The sequence below is a fragment of the Sorex fumeus genome, unplaced genomic scaffold, assembly GCF_029834395.1.
Source record: "Sorex fumeus unplaced genomic scaffold, SorFum_2.1 ptg000072l, whole genome shotgun sequence".
In the NCBI taxonomy this organism is placed as follows: Eukaryota; Metazoa; Chordata; class Mammalia; order Eulipotyphla; family Soricidae; genus Sorex; species Sorex fumeus.
This window is the reverse complement of record NW_026606129.1, coordinates 9,249,490-9,267,600: the sequence shown is the minus strand read 5'-3', so window position 1 is coordinate 9,267,600 and position 18,111 is coordinate 9,249,490. Positions and strand designations below refer to the sequence as shown.

The 18,111-nt window shown below is 60.7% G+C and overlaps 1 protein-coding gene across 1 annotated transcript in view; it reads right to left on the bottom strand.

Annotated features, from left to right (window-relative positions):
• The window catches only part of SLC6A1 (solute carrier family 6 member 1), a 298,182-nt gene extending 282,022 nt beyond the window's left edge, over positions 1 to 16,160 (bottom strand). The window contains exons 1-14 of the mRNA XM_056129623.1: positions 15,901 to 16,160; positions 15,440 to 15,571; positions 14,104 to 14,204; positions 13,287 to 13,396; positions 12,613 to 12,745; positions 11,498 to 11,632; positions 11,250 to 11,353; positions 10,638 to 10,762; positions 9,422 to 9,534; positions 9,027 to 9,158; positions 8,658 to 8,760; positions 7,399 to 7,499; positions 6,475 to 6,642; positions 5,337 to 5,446 (exon numbers count right to left, since the gene is read on the bottom strand). Of these exons, the coding sequence (XP_055985598.1) occupies positions 5,342 to 5,446; positions 6,475 to 6,642; positions 7,399 to 7,499; positions 8,658 to 8,760; positions 9,027 to 9,158; positions 9,422 to 9,534; positions 10,638 to 10,762; positions 11,250 to 11,353; positions 11,498 to 11,632; positions 12,613 to 12,745; positions 13,287 to 13,396; positions 14,104 to 14,204; positions 15,440 to 15,571; positions 15,901 to 16,132 (1,794 nt within the window). The 5' untranslated portion in view covers positions 16,133 to 16,160 and the 3' untranslated portion in view covers positions 5,337 to 5,341. The remainder of the gene's footprint in view (positions 1 to 5,336; positions 5,447 to 6,474; positions 6,643 to 7,398; positions 7,500 to 8,657; positions 8,761 to 9,026; positions 9,159 to 9,421; positions 9,535 to 10,637; positions 10,763 to 11,249; positions 11,354 to 11,497; positions 11,633 to 12,612; positions 12,746 to 13,286; positions 13,397 to 14,103; positions 14,205 to 15,439; positions 15,572 to 15,900) is intronic.
• Between the last annotated feature and the right edge of the window lie 1,951 nt (positions 16,161 to 18,111).

The window sequence follows — 18,111 nt, the reverse complement described above, 5'->3', positions numbered from 1 at the left end:
GCCTCCCAATATTGGGATCCCAGATGCCTGGGATGAGCCTTATGCCCCACCCCGAATGGAGGCTACTGTGGCTCCTTCCCCCCACCCCCACCCCGACTCAAAGGAGCTGTTTGGCCTTGAAGAAGTTGCTTTCCTTCTCTGAGCCTCGGGAAGCTCCTCCCCCAAGGCTGAGAACAGGCTGCAGTATGCAGGTTGGCGGTGGGTGGCTGCTGGGGCCTGGACAGGTGTCCCGGGGGGAGGACCACTAGGGACAGCCACTGCATGGGACTGTCCGCTGGTCTGGCTGGCACTTTCCAGAGCTGTGCCCACGCCCAGCCTCCCTCCCTTATCCTTGCAGGTGTCTGAACAACCCCTCCACACACACACACACACACACACACACACACACACACACACACACACACACTTTTCTCCTGCTCCCGCCCCATCTCCCCGTACTTCAGACTGTGCCCTGGTACCTGAGCTGCACCAGGCCTCAAGGACGCAACGGCCACCCGCTGACACCTCCAGGAGGCCTTAAGTCCAGGAAGCATTTATTCCCCCAGGCAGAATGGGCTGGTCCTTAGTGGTACCTGCAGAGCAGGGCTGGCCGTGAGTGGCCTGTGTGTATGGTGTGTGTCTGTGGGTGTGTCTGTGTGTGGTGTGTGTGTCTGTGTGTGTGGTGTGTGTGGTGTGTGTGCCTGTGTGTATGGTGTGTGTCCGTGGGTGTGTCTAGTACGTGTTGAACTCACTTTACTTAGTTATCCAGCGATGTTCAGGGGTTACTCCTGGCCTTGCACTCAGGAATTAGTCCTGGCGGTGCTTGGAGGACCCGATGGGATCGATCCCGGGTCGGCCATGTGCAAGGTGCACCCACCCCACTGTGCTCCAGCCCCTGAACTCACTTTCTTACCTGCTTCTCTGCAGGAGACAACACTGGTGCCAGCTATGGCCCTCACCCCAGCGAGATGGTGGTGGCGGGTGACCCACAGGGGACCCTCCAGGCAGGCTGGGCAGTGAGAAGCCCTGTGGGGGGCCGTGCTGGGGATCAAGTGGAGGTGGTGTGAGCAGGGCCCCCCAAAGGAAGACCCTTCTCATCAGCGCGACCCACACCTCCCACAGCCATCCAGGGAAGGGAGTGTCCTGGGTCACGGTGGGGCTATGACTCCAGATAGGGGGTCTGCTGCACCTCAGGGGGCTCGCCAGTCACCAGCAGGCAGCTCTGAGCAGCTGGTCCCCACGGGGCATCTTATCCTCAAGCCTGCAAACGGGGCTGGAGAGGGAGGCATGATTCCTGCCACCACCCCTCCCCACAAAGGCAGGCCGTGAGCTGGAACAGCTAGGGGAGAGGTTAACGGGGGGTGGGGTGGGGTCCTGTTCTAGCCCAATCCCTGTCCCCGATTCTCTAAGCATCAGAGCGGGAAGCTGGAGCTGGCTGGGAGGACATCGATGTGGACAAGGTGCCCCCTATTCACCACCTGGGTCTTCAACATTGGCGCGACCGAGTGTTACTGTCCTCGGGTAATGAAAAACCAAAGGCTCCCCTCGTCCAGACAAAGAGACGGAGCCAAGAAAACCAAATGTCTGTGAGCGCCACATTGGCAAAATGAAGGCAGAAGGCCAGAAGGCCCTCCAGAGCCGCGTCTGTGAAACCGAGGCAGAGACGGCAGCCCCGGGCTACCTTAACGCGGTGCAGAAACGGATTCTCTTGTGGAGTGGCCAGGAGCCCCCACTGGCAACCTTGGCCTGGGGTCCGGTGCTCAGCTGAGCCTGTGGTGTTGTCCAGGGCCCCCGGGTGCTGGGGGGAGCCCGGTCAGGTGCGGGCTGGACAGAGAATCTAGCCAGGGAGGGCTGTCCCCAGCTGTCCCCCCACCGTCTCCCTGCAGGGTGAGGGGTGACAAAATCTTTCCTGGGGGACGTGGGCAGCAGGTGTGTGTGCCCTGAAGTGGACCAGGCTCCCAGCACTGTGGGTTGGGTGGTTTGGGGCCATACCCAGCAGTGCTCAGGGCTTACTCCTGGCTCAGTGCTCAGGGATCACTCCCGGAGGGGTTCAGGGGACCATACACAGATGGAACCTGGGTCAGGCGCTTGCAAGGCAGTGTACTGTCCACTGTACTACCTCTCCGGCCCCCCATACACAGGGGATGCAGAGCACTGCGGATCTAAAACTCTTGCGGTTTTCTCTTCTCTTGACCCATGGCAGGCGAGACCCTCTGGCAGTGGCACCCTCGAAACCCCCCAAGAGCTTCCATCTGAAAGGAAATACAGCAGGACAGGGCGCAGCCCTGGGGGCCTGCCTGGAGAGGGTGATGGGGTGTGTGAGCCCAGAGGGGATCACTGATCCCCGGACTCAGGGGGTGGGTCCTCCCAATGCCACGGAGCGGAGCTGCTGTCTGAGACAGTCCCAGCCCGGTGTGGTCACCCTGGTTACCTCCCGCTAATCTGCAGCTGTAATTAGCAGCCACCTCTGATTAGAAAGGGGGGCTTAATTGTGAAGTGACAGTTCGCTAGACGAAGCCTTCCAGACAAGCCTGGGGGGCGGACCCCCATTAAAGAGGAGGAAGAGCCGCATGGCTCTGGTGGGTTTGGGGAGCTGTGCCAGGCAGAGGCTGACTTGGCTCTCCCCCTCTCTCCCCTGCAGAGATCCTCCCAGGCCAGTCCCTCTGCCCCCCCACCCCCTGTCCCCTGCTGGGGGGTGGAGATGAAGCAGGGGTGTCCGGTGTGATGGGGACAGGCGTCTTAGGGGCAGCGGCACCGTGGGGGGAGCTGGTCGCTGGCCGGTGGCTATGAGAGAGTGTGTGTGCTGCCCTTATTCCTGGCCTGGCCGTTTCTTCTGAGTGTCCACAGCGGGGGCTACTTAGCCCAGTGAAAGAGGTCCCCATGCAGCCACCAGCTCAGTTACCGGCTCCTATTTGCATGTCCAGTCCTTCCCTCCCTCCCTCCCTCCCTCCCTCTCCCTGTCTCCCTCTCTTTCCCTCCCCCTCTGCCTCCCTTTCTCTCCCTCTCTCCTTCCGGCTCCCTCCCTGTCTCCCTCTCTCTCTCTCTGTCTCCCTCTCTCCCTTCCTCTTCCTCCCTGTCTCTGTCTGTCTCTCTCATTTTTTAAATTTTATTTTCTGTTTCGGTGTTTTTTTTGTTTTGGTGTTTGGGCTCCCCCCGGCGGTGCTCAGGACTTAGTCCCTGCTCTCCAGGGTCACTCCTGACAGTGCTCGGAGGAGCAGACGGGATGCTAAGGACGGAACCCGGGTCAGCCCTTCCTGCTGTACTCTCTCTCTGACCCCTGGGAAGAAAAGTTTTGTATGTATCGTGATTGCTCAGACCAAGAGGTTCTTGCTCCCACACCCCAGTGAACTGAAGGTCTGACATTGGTACATATCATAGAACCTTTATTATTTTTCCTCTAAATTCTTAGAAACTTACATAATTCCCGTGCTCTAGTTACGACACCATTTATAGACATTTAAAATGTATCTTCATTTATAAATATTTTACATTTGGTCCATAGAACAAGATAATTTTACTAAATAATACTGTAATTTTTTTTAAACAGACTCTGCATATAGTTTGAATATGTATATATTACATATATTTTTTAATATAGAGATAGATTTACTTGGTGTTCTGAGAATAAATCCTTATTGAAAAAGAAAACCATATAGGATAATACAATTATCTCCCCCCACCCCCCCACCACCACCCAGGGCAAATACTAAAAAAAAAAAAAGAAAAGAAAAGAAAAGTAACACACACCCACATCCCAAACAGTAATTGTACCACATGTAATATTGTGCTATATACGCAGGTTTGGGTGGAAATCGGTCCAGGGATTTCTTGCCCAACGTGTCACGTAGGTTTTGCTTACAAACAGGAAGTGCGCTGCAGCTGTCTCAGAGAGACTCAGGCTTCGATCACACTGATGGACAAAGAGAAGACCTCGGCCCTTACTCTACGGGGTCACAGGGGACGGGGCGGGAGGGTGACACACGGTTCCTCCTACACGCTACAGTTTCACAACACAGACGCGGTTGGAGCGTGGAGAGAGTCAGCACTGGAAACAAGTCCACGGTACACGCGACGGGGCACAGGGATCGGGGCGACCGAGCACGCGTGTGGCTGGATTGTACATGTGTGGGGGCAGACAGAAGCGTCGGGCTTCGCGCTCTCCCCGCTGTGCTTGCTAAGCCACCTTTATTGCGAGGACGGGTGTGGACGGGAACGATACGAGATTTAAAAAAAACCCAGAGTCACAGTTATTCACCAGTTATAAGGGTTAGTCATCAAACACAGTTTCGTGCTAACTAGCTAAGGAGCTTACGGGCACGACGTATGATTTGCTACATGGGGTCTGTCTTGCTGGCACACGGGAAACGCCCAGTTACGGGAACTGGTGAGAAGTCTCTGCCCAGGGGTCGGCCGCCACCGCCGCCTCCGTGAAGCCCCGTCCCCAAGGGGGAGGAGGGTGCGTCATCGCAAGCAAACAGTCTCATCTCGGAAGCACTCTGGGGGCGGAGGGATGAACCCTGGCTCCTCCGTTAGCGGGCTGGGGGTGGGGTTGAGTGGCAGAGAGAACACCCCAGGGATGAGGGTGGCAGTGAGCGGGAGCACTGGATCGAGTCAGACCCAGGTTTCACCCCGACTCTCCGGACACTGCTGTGTTGGCTCTATGGGAGTCCCAGGGGGTGTCGGCCCAGAGTGGCGACTTGAGAGAAACATCAATTGTGCTTGTGGCAGTTTTCCAAGGAACCTCCGGAAGGCTCACCTAGGGCCAGGTGTTTCGGGAGGGCCGGGGGTGAGGGGCGAGAGGTGCTTCCCACCCCCACCGGGGGCCCAGCTCAGGCTCTGGGGCCCCCAAGCCGCCCCCCACTACTCCCACGGCAGGGGCTAGGGAGGGACCGGAGGTCCTGGGCGTTTTCTTAAGCTGCCTCAGGAAGGAGAAGAGGGCAGAGGGGACAGATTGCTCTGCGGGCATCCCGCTACCCCAGAGCGAGTGCTCCCTGGAAATGGGATCATTCGGACGCCCTTGGCGTGAGGACGGACCTGCAGAGTCCGGTAACAGTCGTGGGCTTCGGCAGTAAAGGAACAGTCATGGAACCCCAGGCCCGGGAGCGGGGGGCCCTCGTGGCTGGCGGGGGAAGAGTTTAGGGGAGATCAGACCCAAGGGCCAGGGCTGGAAGAGGTCGGCCCCCACCCCGGGCTGGGGCTGGTGCCATCGGTCCCTCTGCCCCCCGCGGGCACCCCACCTCCCCTGGCTCAGCGCTGACGGTCTCCGGACTCGCCACTCGAGGTAGGTAGACAGAGACTATCTTATCTTCAGACGTCAAGTGGTGGCCGCGTCAGCCGGGCTGGGGGGCGAGCATGGGGGCCCCTACATGTAGGCCTCCTTGCTGGCCGAGCCGCTGGCCTGGGGCTGCTCGGGGCCGTTCTCGGGGCGCACGATGTCCTCGCTGGGCTGGACCATGACCTGGATGCGCTGAGGACACCGGGAGAGTCAGGACCCGGTGCAGGGAGGCTGTGTCCCCGCCCTCCCGGCCCCCGGCCCAGCCCCTCTGCAAACGGCCGGGCCCCACCCCTGTGGGCCCATGCCACAGTGCTCAGGGACGTCTAATACATTTCATGTATTTTATTTCTGATGGGGCTCCCGCCTGTGGCCATGCTGATTGGGCCTCAGTGTCCCCTGTATGTGGCACGTGGCACACATCCCAGACACCCCCCACTCCCGCAGTTACACCATCTTTTTTATACGTCGGTCGCCTTATCCGTGCCCACGGCTGCTGGCCACCGGAAGACCCCAGGGTCTTCCTGAACTCAGTTAGAGGGTCGTGGAAAACAAAAGGGCTGGCCGGGGCTGGACACTCTAACTCTGCTAACTTAATACCCGGGCAGTGCGGGTGGCCCGCCTGGCCTCAGTTTCCCCAGCTGTGAAAGGAGCTAGTCTGGGGCTCCCCTCCCCATCTTCATTGTGCTTGGATCTTGGAGGAAGCCAGGCTGGCAGCCACTGAGACGCAGCCTCCCAGCATGCTGGCTCTCACCCCTGCACTGCCGCCACGGTGCCTCACTCCTGGCTGATCCCCACAGCTAGTTTCACCCGACGTTGCTCCTAGTAGGTGCTGGAAGGTCTCTGCGGGGCCAGTTCTTGTAGCTCTTCCCTGGCTACAGCCAGACTTCGAGACACCCAGTCCCACCCTCTGGCCTGGCCTTAAACCCCCACACTCATCTCTCTACCCTTCACCCTACCCTCCAGCCACAAGGATCAGGCTATATACCCCAGGGCCTTGGCACATGCTTCCCAGCCTCCTAGGCCTCTCTCTGCTTCTCCCCTTTCAGGAAGCCACCCTCCTTTACCTTTCCAGGGCCAGACAGAGCTAACCCACGGCCCAGCTGTCCCCCTCACCTGAGCCCCAATGCTCTATCGCCCTTGGCTATGGTCTGTCTGCCACCGCGACTAGACTGAGAGCTTGGAGAGGTCAGGAGCTGGGCAGAGGGGAGAGAAGCACTTACCTGCTTCAGGGAGCCCTTCAAGGTGAGGAACATGTAGGCCATGTAGCCGGGGATGAGGACCATGGAAGACAGGGCCATGAGCCAGCCCACACCCTGACCCCACTTGGGGAACACGTAGCTCCCCATGGTGAGCGGGGTCATCTGCACAGCACTGAAAATGAACACACCCTGGGGGTGCAGGAGAGGGCATCGGGCGGTCAGTCAGGTCAGTCAGCTGGGGCCCCGCCCATACCCGAGGCCAAGACATCCACAGTCCTCCACTGCGGCCGGATGCTGGACCCCTGCATGCTGCCGGTACAACAGGGCACTTTGGAGCGGTATAAGATAAGCACCGTCTTCGGGAGGACCAATAGAAAAGGGGCCCTCTCTGGGAGGACCAATAGAAAAAGCCCCCTCTGTAGGAGGACCAATAGGAAAGGCGCCCTCTCTGGGAGGACCAATAGAAAAGCGCCCTCTCTGGGAGGACCAATAGAAAAGCGCCCTCTCTAGGAGGACCAATAGGAAAAGCGCCCTCTCTGGGAGGACCAATAGAAAAGTGCCCCCTCTCTGGGAGGACCAATAGGAAAAGGGCACTTGCCCAGTCCCCACCATGCCTCCCACGGGTGCTCCTGTGCAGGAGACAGTATGTGAGAAGGTCCCCTCTACCCTCCCAGCCTGGAGCAGGCCCTCCCGAGACTCATGCCTCAGTTTCCTCTTGCAGGAGGAAAAGGCAAGGGCGGATAAGGAGCCTGTTGCAGTCGATGGGTCAGGAACCCCCATCTGAAAGCAGCAACAACCACTGGGTGGCAGCGGTCAGGTGCCCCAGGTGCCCGCCCAGCAGGGACATGGGGCAGAGGCTCAGCAAGGGGCCCACGCGTTATGCGAGAGAGCAGGGCCAGGGCTTGGTCCAGCGTGCCCTCACAGAGTGGCCAGCCCTGCACTCACCGCCACGATGATGGGGGTGAAGAAGGACCAGCAAAGCTTCCACCAGATGCAAGGCCTGGAGCCCACCATCTCCTGGATGTTGTCGTAGAAGCGGTTGACACCTGTGGCATGAGACAGCAGGAAGAGGCAGGAAGCTGGGGAGTGCAGGCAAGTGACCTAAGCTCCCCCACCCCCGCTCCCCATCTGTCACTCCTGCTTGGGGGCTCCCGTGAGCTCCATCTGGAGTCCCCAAGCCCGCTCAGTAAGGGGGATGGAGAAAGCCAGCGCTGGGGGATGGAACAGGTCTGCCGTTAGAAGACAGACCCACCGACAGATCCTGGTCCTCCCCTGCTCCTCCCCCGGGCACAGGGCCTCCGGCTGTTCCCTCAGAGCCCGCTGAGCGGGGCCTCGCCCCTGGGCTCCCAGTGCGGTAACAAAGAACCCCAAGTCTTGTCTGGAATCAAATACCCACAGGCTGGCACGGGGCACTGGCCCAAAGATAAGCCAAATCACCGAGCAACAGGGTGTGATCACCCCAGGCCAAAGGGAAAAAGGGGACAGTGACAGAGGTGGGGTGACTAAAGAGAGACTAGAGGGGAAGGGGAGGAGGAGAATGTGTCCTTTGTCATCACAGGGCGAGGCCTTTGCACCCTGTGACCTTGGGTCTGGATACTGAAGCCCCAAATCAGCTAATGAGATGCCCGTGACCTCCACATTTCCTTCCGGGTCAGCAGTCACTGCTCAGGACTGCCTGGTCAAGGCAGACTTTTTTTGGGGGGGGGTCACACCAGGCATTGCACAGGGGGTAACTTCTGGCTCTGAACTCAGGAATTACTCCTGGCGGTGCTCAGGGGACCATGTGGGACGCTGGAAGTCGAACCCGGGTCAGCAGCGTGCAAGGCTTACCCACCGTGCTATTACCCTAACCCCTCAAGGCAGATTTTTAAAATCGTTTTGTTTTATAGTTCTGGTTTCACTTTTTGGATAACACCTCCAACAAGCCTCTCTTGGGGGACACCCGTGTCCCCTCTGAAAGATGGTGGCATTGGCTTATTTACAAGATGGAGGAAATCTGCCTTCCAATTTTCAGCAAGTTCACTTCATTCTTCGGGGTCTTCTAACCAGGGAACCCTAGGACTAATCTCATAGACTCAGGTAAGGATGACATAGATGACTGTGAGGAAGGGCCCATGTACACGCTATCCCCATTATGCAGTGACTGAAGAAAGGAAGTGAATGCGTGAATGAATGATACTCACGCGTGAATGAATGGTACTCACCGTAAAACCAGGAGATGGAGACGCACTCGAAGAAGACGAGGAAGAGCAGGCTCATACCGCTGGCCGAGTAGTAGTCGAAGAGCTTGAAGACATAAATGCCCCCCTGCCAGGGGCAAGGGATGAGGACAGGCCCCGCCCCCAGACTCCCGGGGAGGCGGGGCGCAGAGGGCTGTGGGCGGGGGTTGGAGAACGCTGCCCGGGATAAACTTCCAGCTCAGCGGTGCTCCCCACCAGACAGCACCCCCGGCCAGTTCTCTGGAGTTAGTCTACACTGCACAGGCTGAGCCAGATGCAGAAGGCCCTGAGGGGCGGGAGAGGCCGCTCTGGGGGCTGGAAAGGAAACACCCCTGGACGGGCCACTGGGCACACCTGGGTGATGTTGGAGAGGCCGATCAGGTAGGAGACCACGCAGACGGCAGCAATGAAGAGCTCCCTGCGTTTACGAAGGAGTCTGGGGTACTCGTCCACCAGCGCGGTGATGAAGCCCTCCACGGTGCAGAACTTCAGGGAGCAACAGAGGTCAGCCAGCGCCCTCCCACCCCCCACCCAGCAGGACCCAGGCCTGGTTTCGCCTCTGCCCTCTCCCCTCGCCATATCACTGACCCCTCTGAAGAACAGGGACATGGGCTGAGCCGTGCCCTGAGGTCACATGCAGGGGCCTGAGACTCTCCACCAGCCCTTTGGGGAGCTAAGCAGGGGGTCTCCTCTTCCCGCATGCTCCTGGCCCCGCGCGGAGTGGGGGGTGGTGCCCGCCGGGGTCCCACCTGGCTATCAATGCCCAGCATCAGTAGCATGGAGAAGAAGAGGATGGCCCAGAGTGGAGAGATGGGTAACTGGGTCACAGCTTCGGGGTACGCCAGGAACGCCAGCCCGGGGCCTGGGCAGGAAAGAGAGAAGCAGCCCCGGAGTGAGGCAGCCCATCCCAGCCTGCGCCGCCCCTCCTCCCGGGAGGGACCATCATTCTGTGGCGTCAAGCTCAGGAAAGGCCTGGGAAGGTGAAAGGGAGAAACTGGATTTTCCCTGGGGCCCGGCTCTGCCAAAGGGGGTGACTCAGAGAAACGATATGTGGTAGAGCTTAAGGGGTTACCCAATCTCCGCTTACGGGAAACCTGGGTTTGATATTCAGCACCACATGGTCCCCTGAGCACTGCCAGGAATGAGCCCCAAGCACCCAGCCGGAAGTAGACCCTGGGCATCACTAGGTCAAACCATGCCCCTACCCCCCAAAAAAAAACAAAAGGGAAGAAATGAGGTGGGGTGCTGTAGAGGGAGACGAGGACCCAGGCAGGGGGGACCTGCTCTCCCCTGTCCTGCCCGTCCTGCATGGCCTCTCTGGGTCGAGGCCCACCTCTCAGCGGCTCCCAGGGCAGCAGGGATGGGGTGAGTGTCAGGGCATTCCTGCAACCCTGTGGCTGTCACATGCAGCCCCCTGATGAGGTCACTGTGGCGATGGGGACAGAGCACTGGCCTGGGGGGGGGGAGTGCAATTCGCTGGCAAGCACCTCCAAGCTGTGAGTTTATCCAGAACAGCGCTCTCCAACCACCCCCGGGCCTTGTGAGATGACAAGACCCCTCCCGGGCAGAACTGCCCGTCCATGCCACAGCAGGCCAGGCGCCCAGTGGTTGAAAACCACTGTTCAGAGGGCAAGTGTGCATCTCCCCTGCCCCCAGAAGTACCCCATGAATCTAGCTCCAAGCGTCAGAAGAGACAGGTCCCCCCCTCCCAGATCTGGGCTCAGGGTCAAGGGCCCCCCATCTTCGGAAGAGGCTCTGGAGCCCCAGTCTCCACAGCTATTAATGGGGCTACTAGGAATATCCCCCCAGGGTGTTGGGAGGTTTGAGGACCAGCCCTGGCAGTATCACGCCCAGTCCTTCCCAGCGCAGAGATGCCCACAGCCAGCCAGGCAGGGTGGCAGTACCCAGTGCCGAGGACCACAAATGCCAGCGGAGAGAGCCCCTCGGCCTCCCCGCGCGGCTGACCTGAGGCCGCCACATCAGCAATGGACCTCTTGGTGACGTGGGCCATGAAGCCCACGATGGAGAAGATGACGAAGCCGGCGAACATGCTGGTGCAAGAGTTGATGCAGCACACGATGATGGAGTCCCTGCGGAGAGGGAGGGTCAGGGTCAGCAGGGGGGCACTGGCGAGGAGGCCGGCAGGCGGGGGCTCAGGACAGGGAAGTGGCCCCATCCCAGGGAAAGGGGCGGAGCCTTAATCGAGAAGGGCGGGGCTTGGAGAGGGGCTGCGTGATGGTGCAAAGACCTGAGTGGAAGGGCGTGGCCATGGGCTGTCCTGGGGGCGTGGTCACGCAGGGGCGTGGCCACCGAGGGGTGTGGATTAGGGCCTAGCATGTAGGGGCGTGGCCCGCAGGGGGCGTGGCCTCAGGGTTGCCGCTTGGGCAAGGCCACGTAGGGGCGTGGCCCACAGGGGGGCGGTGCAGGAGGCGAGGAGAGCTGGGGGCAGGTCTTCAGGGGGCGTGACGAAGGAGGTGTGGCCTCAGGGGCGTGGCCTCGCGTGGGCGTGGCCGCAGAGGGGCGTGGCCTTCCAGGGGCGTGGCCGTGGAGCCGAGGGCTCCCTGGCCGCGCTCTCACCTGTAGACGTTGTTGTGGAAAGAGTTGTAGCTCCCGAGAGCGATCAGAGATCCCAGGCCCAGCCCGTAGGAGAAGAAGATCTGGGTGGCCGCATCCAACCACACCTTCAGGCAGAATTACCAAGAGTCAGACCACCACGGCAGCCAGAGGCCCGGCTCGGCCCGGACACACCCCCTGTCTGCACGGGCACGTGGAGGGCCAGCGGCTGACCGGAAGTTGGGCAGGCGTGGGTCCCCCCGGGCTCTCACCTCCGAGTCCGACAGCTTGCGGAAGTTGGGCGTGATGTAGAAGAGGATCCCCTCCCGCGCCCCGGGCAGCGTCACCCCGCGGAAGAACAGGATGATGAGCATGATGTAGGGGTATGTGGCTGAGAAGTAGACCACCTGGGGGGCGAGGGGGCCGCCGCTGCAGGCCATCAGCGTGCCCAGCCTGCCCCTGCCCTGCTTCACCTGCGACATACCTGGATTGGCTCGGGCTTTGGTGCCCATTCCTGCAGGAAGCCTTCCTGGAATTCTAGCCTATTCTGCGTGGCCCCCTGCGCGATTCTGAACCAATGAGTCTAGCCCGGCCTTCCCCCTCACCTTAACTTTCCTTTTTTTTTCAACTTCCTGTCTAAATCATCCAAGTCAGACATGTAGTAACAGAAAAAAATACTGAACAGATACATGAACACACGCAAAAGTTCTCCTCCTAAGAATGCATGCTACATGGGGCACAGCTTGTCTTGTTCATGGCTGTTTCCGCCAGACCTGGAAGCGCCTGTCAACTACAGTAGACAAGAAATGTCAATTCTTCCTGGAGTGGTGACATTTTGCTGCTGCTGGTTAGAGATTTTGTGCTTGCAAGGCTACTGCGAAACACCTTACAAAAATCACCACTTCCTTTGATCCTCGTAGAAAATAAACAACAGTGGATATGCCCTATTCACAGAGGTGGAAGCTGAGTTCCAGAGAGGGCTGGTGACTTGGATGGAGTGGCACAGCCGGCCCAGGGCTGGGCGTACTCAATATGCCAAATACCAGTAACAGTGATGGGTCTCATTCTGGGCAGGTGTGCGGGGCAGGTGTGCAGGGACAGTGCTCAGTGAGCAGCACCTGCCCTCCTGTTTGTGACAGTGTCAGACTTGGGGTGTCTGTGAGCCCCGAGAACCCGTCACCATGCCGTGGCCCAGCCTACACTTGGCTTCCCTCCTCACCGCTGTCCAGAGGTGGGCCGTGTTATGGTTTGCGTCTTTCAGGAAAGGAAACAGAGGCAGAAACGGTGAAGGGACTCCCTTAACTCCACGCTAGACGGGGCTGTGTGGCAGGCGGGCAGGCACCCTGAAGACCCCGCCCCCTGCGGCCCCCATCGTGCGTCCCCTTACCTTTCCAGTCCAGCCGACACCCTTCCAGATACAGAAGTACACCAGCACCCAGGCGATGGCCAGGGTGATGGCCAAGGGCCAGCGGATCTGACCCGGCTTATCCAGCCCATCTGTCATCTGATGCATGTTGCGCCTGGGGGGGGGGGTGGGCAGGGGCTGCTGAGCCATCCGGGGGGAGCATCCCCCTCACTCCTGCTCCGACCCCTCTCACCCTGCTGCCCCCGCCACTGGAAGAGCCGGTTCCTGCACACCAGCAGGCCGTGACCTTGCAAGGTCTTTGCAGCGTCTGTGCGCTCGGCCCCCCCCCCCACAGCCCCTCAAACTCACCGGCCCGAGACTCTCCCCCGCCCGGCCTCCTCGCTCGCACCTGCCTCCAAGCCCCGGGCAGGCTCTGCCATCTGTGGCTCCAGCCCCACCCCTGGGCTGGTCCAGACGCCTCGGGGACCTCCTGGGCCCACCTCCCCTCAGCTGCCACTGACCCCTGCTCGGGTCTTCCACCAGCGGACACGAGTCCAGGTGCTTCTCTGCAGCCCAAGGTCACAGCCTGTGTCTCAGGGTGCTGCCTCCCTCCCCCGGCCAGCTGCCCACTCCCCTGGGGCTCCTGCAGCCCCTTCCCGACTGTCCAGTTCCTTTCTGGCTGTCTGTCCCCCCCGCGGCTGCCCGTGTGCACTCACTCCCAGAACTCCACCACGGCGCTGGTCATGTTGGTGCTGTTGATGACGCTGTAGTTGGAGAAGCAGCGCTCCGTGTTCCAGGGGTTGTCACACTGCTTCCAGGGCAGCGTCTGTGCGGGGTACAGCTGTGAGTGGCCCTGGCCCCGGCCTCGTCCTCCCCCAGCTCCAGGACACAGACAGGGCCACTAGAGGCTGAGCCTCTTCACGCGCCACCCCCCCCCCCCCCCCCCCCCCCCCGCCAAGCTGCTCATCCCCAGCCACCTCCAGGCACGTGGCTGAGAGCTGACACTTCCCGGCCTCGCTCAGACTCTGTCGACACCTGATATCTCCTCCAACCTCACAAACACCCTGGGTGGGTTTCACTGCAAGGCTCAGGGAGGTTAAGTCTCTTTCCAAAAATTGCACAGCCGGTATATACTAGGGTTGGGGTTTAACATTTAAAAAACATGACTAGAGGGCGAGAGAGCTTGGACAGGAGGGTTGGGTTTCCAAGGTCAACCCCTAGCACCTCATAGGGTCCCCAGAGCATTTTCAGCAGTGACCACTAAACACAAAGTCAGTTATAGGCACTGCCGGGTGTGGCCCCAAACCAGTAAATAAATAATGGGCACTTTGTGGGGCCTGGATGAAGCCCGAGACCTCACAGGAGGAGGCCGGTGCTTCTGCGCTGAGCCGCTTCCCAGCCCCGCCTAAACGTCTCTCTGCCTTCTCTCGAGTGCCCCCCCACCCCCGTAAGGCTGGGTACGAGGGCCTGCCCGGGCCTGGGCCCCGCCCAGGTGCTGTCTGGGGGTCTCTGGAGAGGGGGTTCCCGGCTCACCGTGGTAAAGGAGTGGTACAGGTAGTAGATGGCCCAGGAGATGATGACGATGTAGTAGATATTCAGCCAGAAGGACAGCACGGCGGCGGCCAGGCCCACACCTGGGACACACGGGGGACACGGCCGGGATCAAGCCCCAGCCAGCTGCCCACGCCGGCACCCCTGCCCCAGCCTCAGACAGACGGGGTGAGAGTCTCTCTCACACACACACACCACACACGCATACACACACACACACCACACTCGGACACACAAACAGACACACACATCACACACAGACAAACACACCCCACACATAGACACACCTACAGACACATACACCACACACACTGGCACACACAGGCACACAGACCACACACATACACACACACCACACGGACACACACAGACACACACACCACACACACACCACACACATACACACAGACACACCCACAGACAGACACACCCACGGTCACACACCATACACACAGGCACACACACCACACAGACATATACCACACACACACACACACCACACATAGACACACACACCACACACATACACGTACCACACACATATACACAGACACACACCACACACAGACACACACACAGACACACATCATACACACAGGCACACACACCACACGCACATACACCACACACCACACACACCACACACATAGACACACACACCACACACATACACGCACCACACACATACACACAGGCACACACACCACACACAGACACACACCACACACAGACACACACCCCACACACCCACCACACACACATACCACCCCCACGCAGATACACACACATACACACATATGTCACATGCATTCACTGCACACATATCCACCGCACACACACACCACAAACACACCATATACCTATCACAAACATCACACCCCCCACCACACACATTATACACACCAACCATACACACACACCAGACATACCCACCACACAGACACACAGACACACACACAGACACACACACCACACGCACCCCCATTACACACATCATACACATACTACACACACACCAACCATACATACACACATCACACACAGATACCACAGATACCACACACATACCATGCACACAGACACACACATAGCCCGGATGTACACAGGAGGCCAGCCCAGGGGACCCAGCACTGGGTTCTGCCTGGCCCCTACGTCCCCAAATATCCACCAGGCAGCGCAGCCCAGCTAAGGGGTCGTCTCGAGCTGCCACGGGGCACCCTGGGCCACTCCTCGCCACCCCCCAGCCCTGCCACCCGGCCTGGCAGTCGCCCCTCGGCCTGGCTCGGCAGGTGGGGAACGCAGAAGGACACACACTTACCCTTGAACATGGGGGCCAGCTTCCACACGCCCAGGCCCCCGATGGACGTGTACTGGCCCAGGGAGCACTCGAGCAGGAAGAGCGGGACCCCCGCGAAGATGAGCGTCAGGAAGTAGGGGATGAGGAAGGCCCCTGCGGGGGGAGGAGGGAGAGAAACTCCTGGGGGAGGGGAAGGCCCTGCAGGGGGCAGGGGAAGGCAGGGGCGCAGGGAGAGAGACTCATGGCCCCCTCCCTCAGAGGGAGCACTGCAGCGGAGCACTCTGGGAGCCCCCGCCGTGTCCCCTACAGCCAGGCCCAGCAAGACCCCCGCAGCCTCCGCTCAGACGCACCCCTGGGTCTCAGGGTGCAAGTGTCCAGGTGGCCTGCAGGGGACAGTCGCCCGTGGGCCTTTGGGAGGGGCATGTGGCCCCGTGGGGACCCAGGAGCCCTTTGCCCAGACACCATCCGGGGGGGGCACCCACCGCCGCCGTTCTTGCCGCAGAGGTAGGGGAAGCGCCAGACGTTGCCCAGCCCGATGGCGTAGCCCACGCAGGACATGAGGAAGTCGAAGCGGCCCTTCCAGGTGTCCCGGTCGGGCAGGTCCGTCTTCTGCACCTTCACCACCAGCGTCTTGGGCTTGTCGTTGGCCACCGGCGCCTCGCTGACCTCCGTGGAGATCTGCCCGTCGGCCACCTTGCTGCTGTCGGTCGCCATGTCGCGGTGCTTGGCCGCCGCAGGGGTCCTGGCGGGCGGGCGGGCGATGTCGGCTCCAGTCCACGTGGACAGCAGCTTTGCAGCTCAGCAGCACCCTGGGGGCGGGGAGGGGGTGAGGGGCACAGAGGGGGGCACCCAGGGGACCCCATGCCCCGGGACGAGTGCAGCCACGTGGGTCAGGGCCGCTCGCGTCCACCCTGTCTGCCCCCGCCCGGGCAGGGTCCTGTGCTTGCCCGACACCTGAGTGTTGGGGCGCATCCCTCGGCTCACCAGACCCGGGACAGACACTCCAGGCCTGCCTGTGGGCGGTGAGCACTGGTCCCCGAGCCTCAGGGCTGCGGTCAGTGATGGAGGCTGGGGGGTGCAAGGGAGGGGACTGGGGGGCACAAGGTCATCAAACCCTGTGGTTCTGAAGGCCTGCTTCCTCCCTCCTTTCCTCCCTCCCGTCCTCCCTCTCACTCTCCCTCCCAGTGCTCCTCTCTCCCTCCTTCTCTCTCTCCTTTTCTCCCTCTCTCCTTCCCTCTCTCTCTCCCTCTCTCTCATCCTTTGATACCCGAGGGTTCTCCCAGCTCAGCTGGGGGCCCCTTGGGGGTGCTCGGGGCCATATGGTGCCAGGGATGGAATCCAGGCCTCCCACGGGCAAAGTAAGTGCTCAGGCCATTGAGCAATCTCTCTAGCGCGGAGGAAGTTTCTCAATCTCCGTAGCCCCCTCGGCTCCCCCTCTCCCGCCCCCACACTGATGAGGACACACACACACACACACACACACACACTCTCTCTCTCTCTCTCTCTCATACACACACAGGCACGCGCACACACACACACGCACACATGCACACACATGCACGCACACACATGCACAAACGCACACACACATACAAACACACACACACTCTATCAGTGCCTCTGGCTCTGCCCGACTATCCCTGCAAGAGAAGCAGAGAAGCCGCGTGTGCAGGAGTACCCCCCCGCCCGTGACCCCCAGCGGGTGTAAACGGGCTGAAGGTTGAGTTCCCAACGGTCCCCTGAGCACCGCCAGGATCCCTCCTGAGCACTGAGCCAGGAACAGTCCCCGAGTACCTCTGGGTGTGACCCCAAAACTCAGACCCCAAAGGCCTCGGGCAGGCTGACCTCTCCAGCGCTGGTCACCCCCAATGTCCTCCTGCTACCTCTCACGCAGCGACCACTGACCACGTCACCGTGTGCTCCGGCCAGTCCTGTAGCCCCCTTTGGTCGGCTAAGTGGACAGCTTCTCTGGATGGCTCTGGACTCAGCTGCCCCCTCGACCCTCCCCCACCCCCAGAAGAGCAGAATCCTGTCTGCCTGTGGAACCGAGGCCAAACGGCCTTGCTGGCCACAGGAACTGTCCTGGCCAGGCAGAACAGGGGGTTCCACGCAGGGGAACTGCGGGGCGCTGGAGGTACCTGGTAGCTTCTGTGGGGGTCCGTCCAGAGAGGCTCCCTCGGGCACTGGTGGGCGAGAGCCTGTGGACAGAGAGGGCAGGGACGGTGAGCGCTGGGGCAGCCAGGGGACCCTGGGCAGGACAGCTCGAGCGGGGGGCGCTGGGGCCCGCGGGATGGGGCGAAGGCCGGCACGCTGCCCCGGGACCGCGCAGAGGAGGCAGAGAAGTCCCGTCTGCTCAACGGCAGCCCCGGGCCGAGTTCTCCTTCCCCGAAACCCACCCCAAACTCAGTTCCCACAGTGCTCGTCGCGTCTGCATGGACCTGACCTGCTTCCTAGTCTCGGGACCCGTTTTAAAGCCAGCCGGCGGGGGAGAGGAGCCGTGGGGAGTCCACAGGGATCTCCAGGGAGGGGCGGGGCCGAGCCAAGCACACAGCCAAGGGGGTGGGGGGAGGCTGTTCCCCCACAACCGCACCCGCCCGCCCGCCCTCGAGGACCCGCGTTTGCTGTGCCTCTGCCGATCTGCAGTCCAGCCGGGAGCCAGGAGCCCCCGTGACCACATGCCCGGGCCTTCCTCC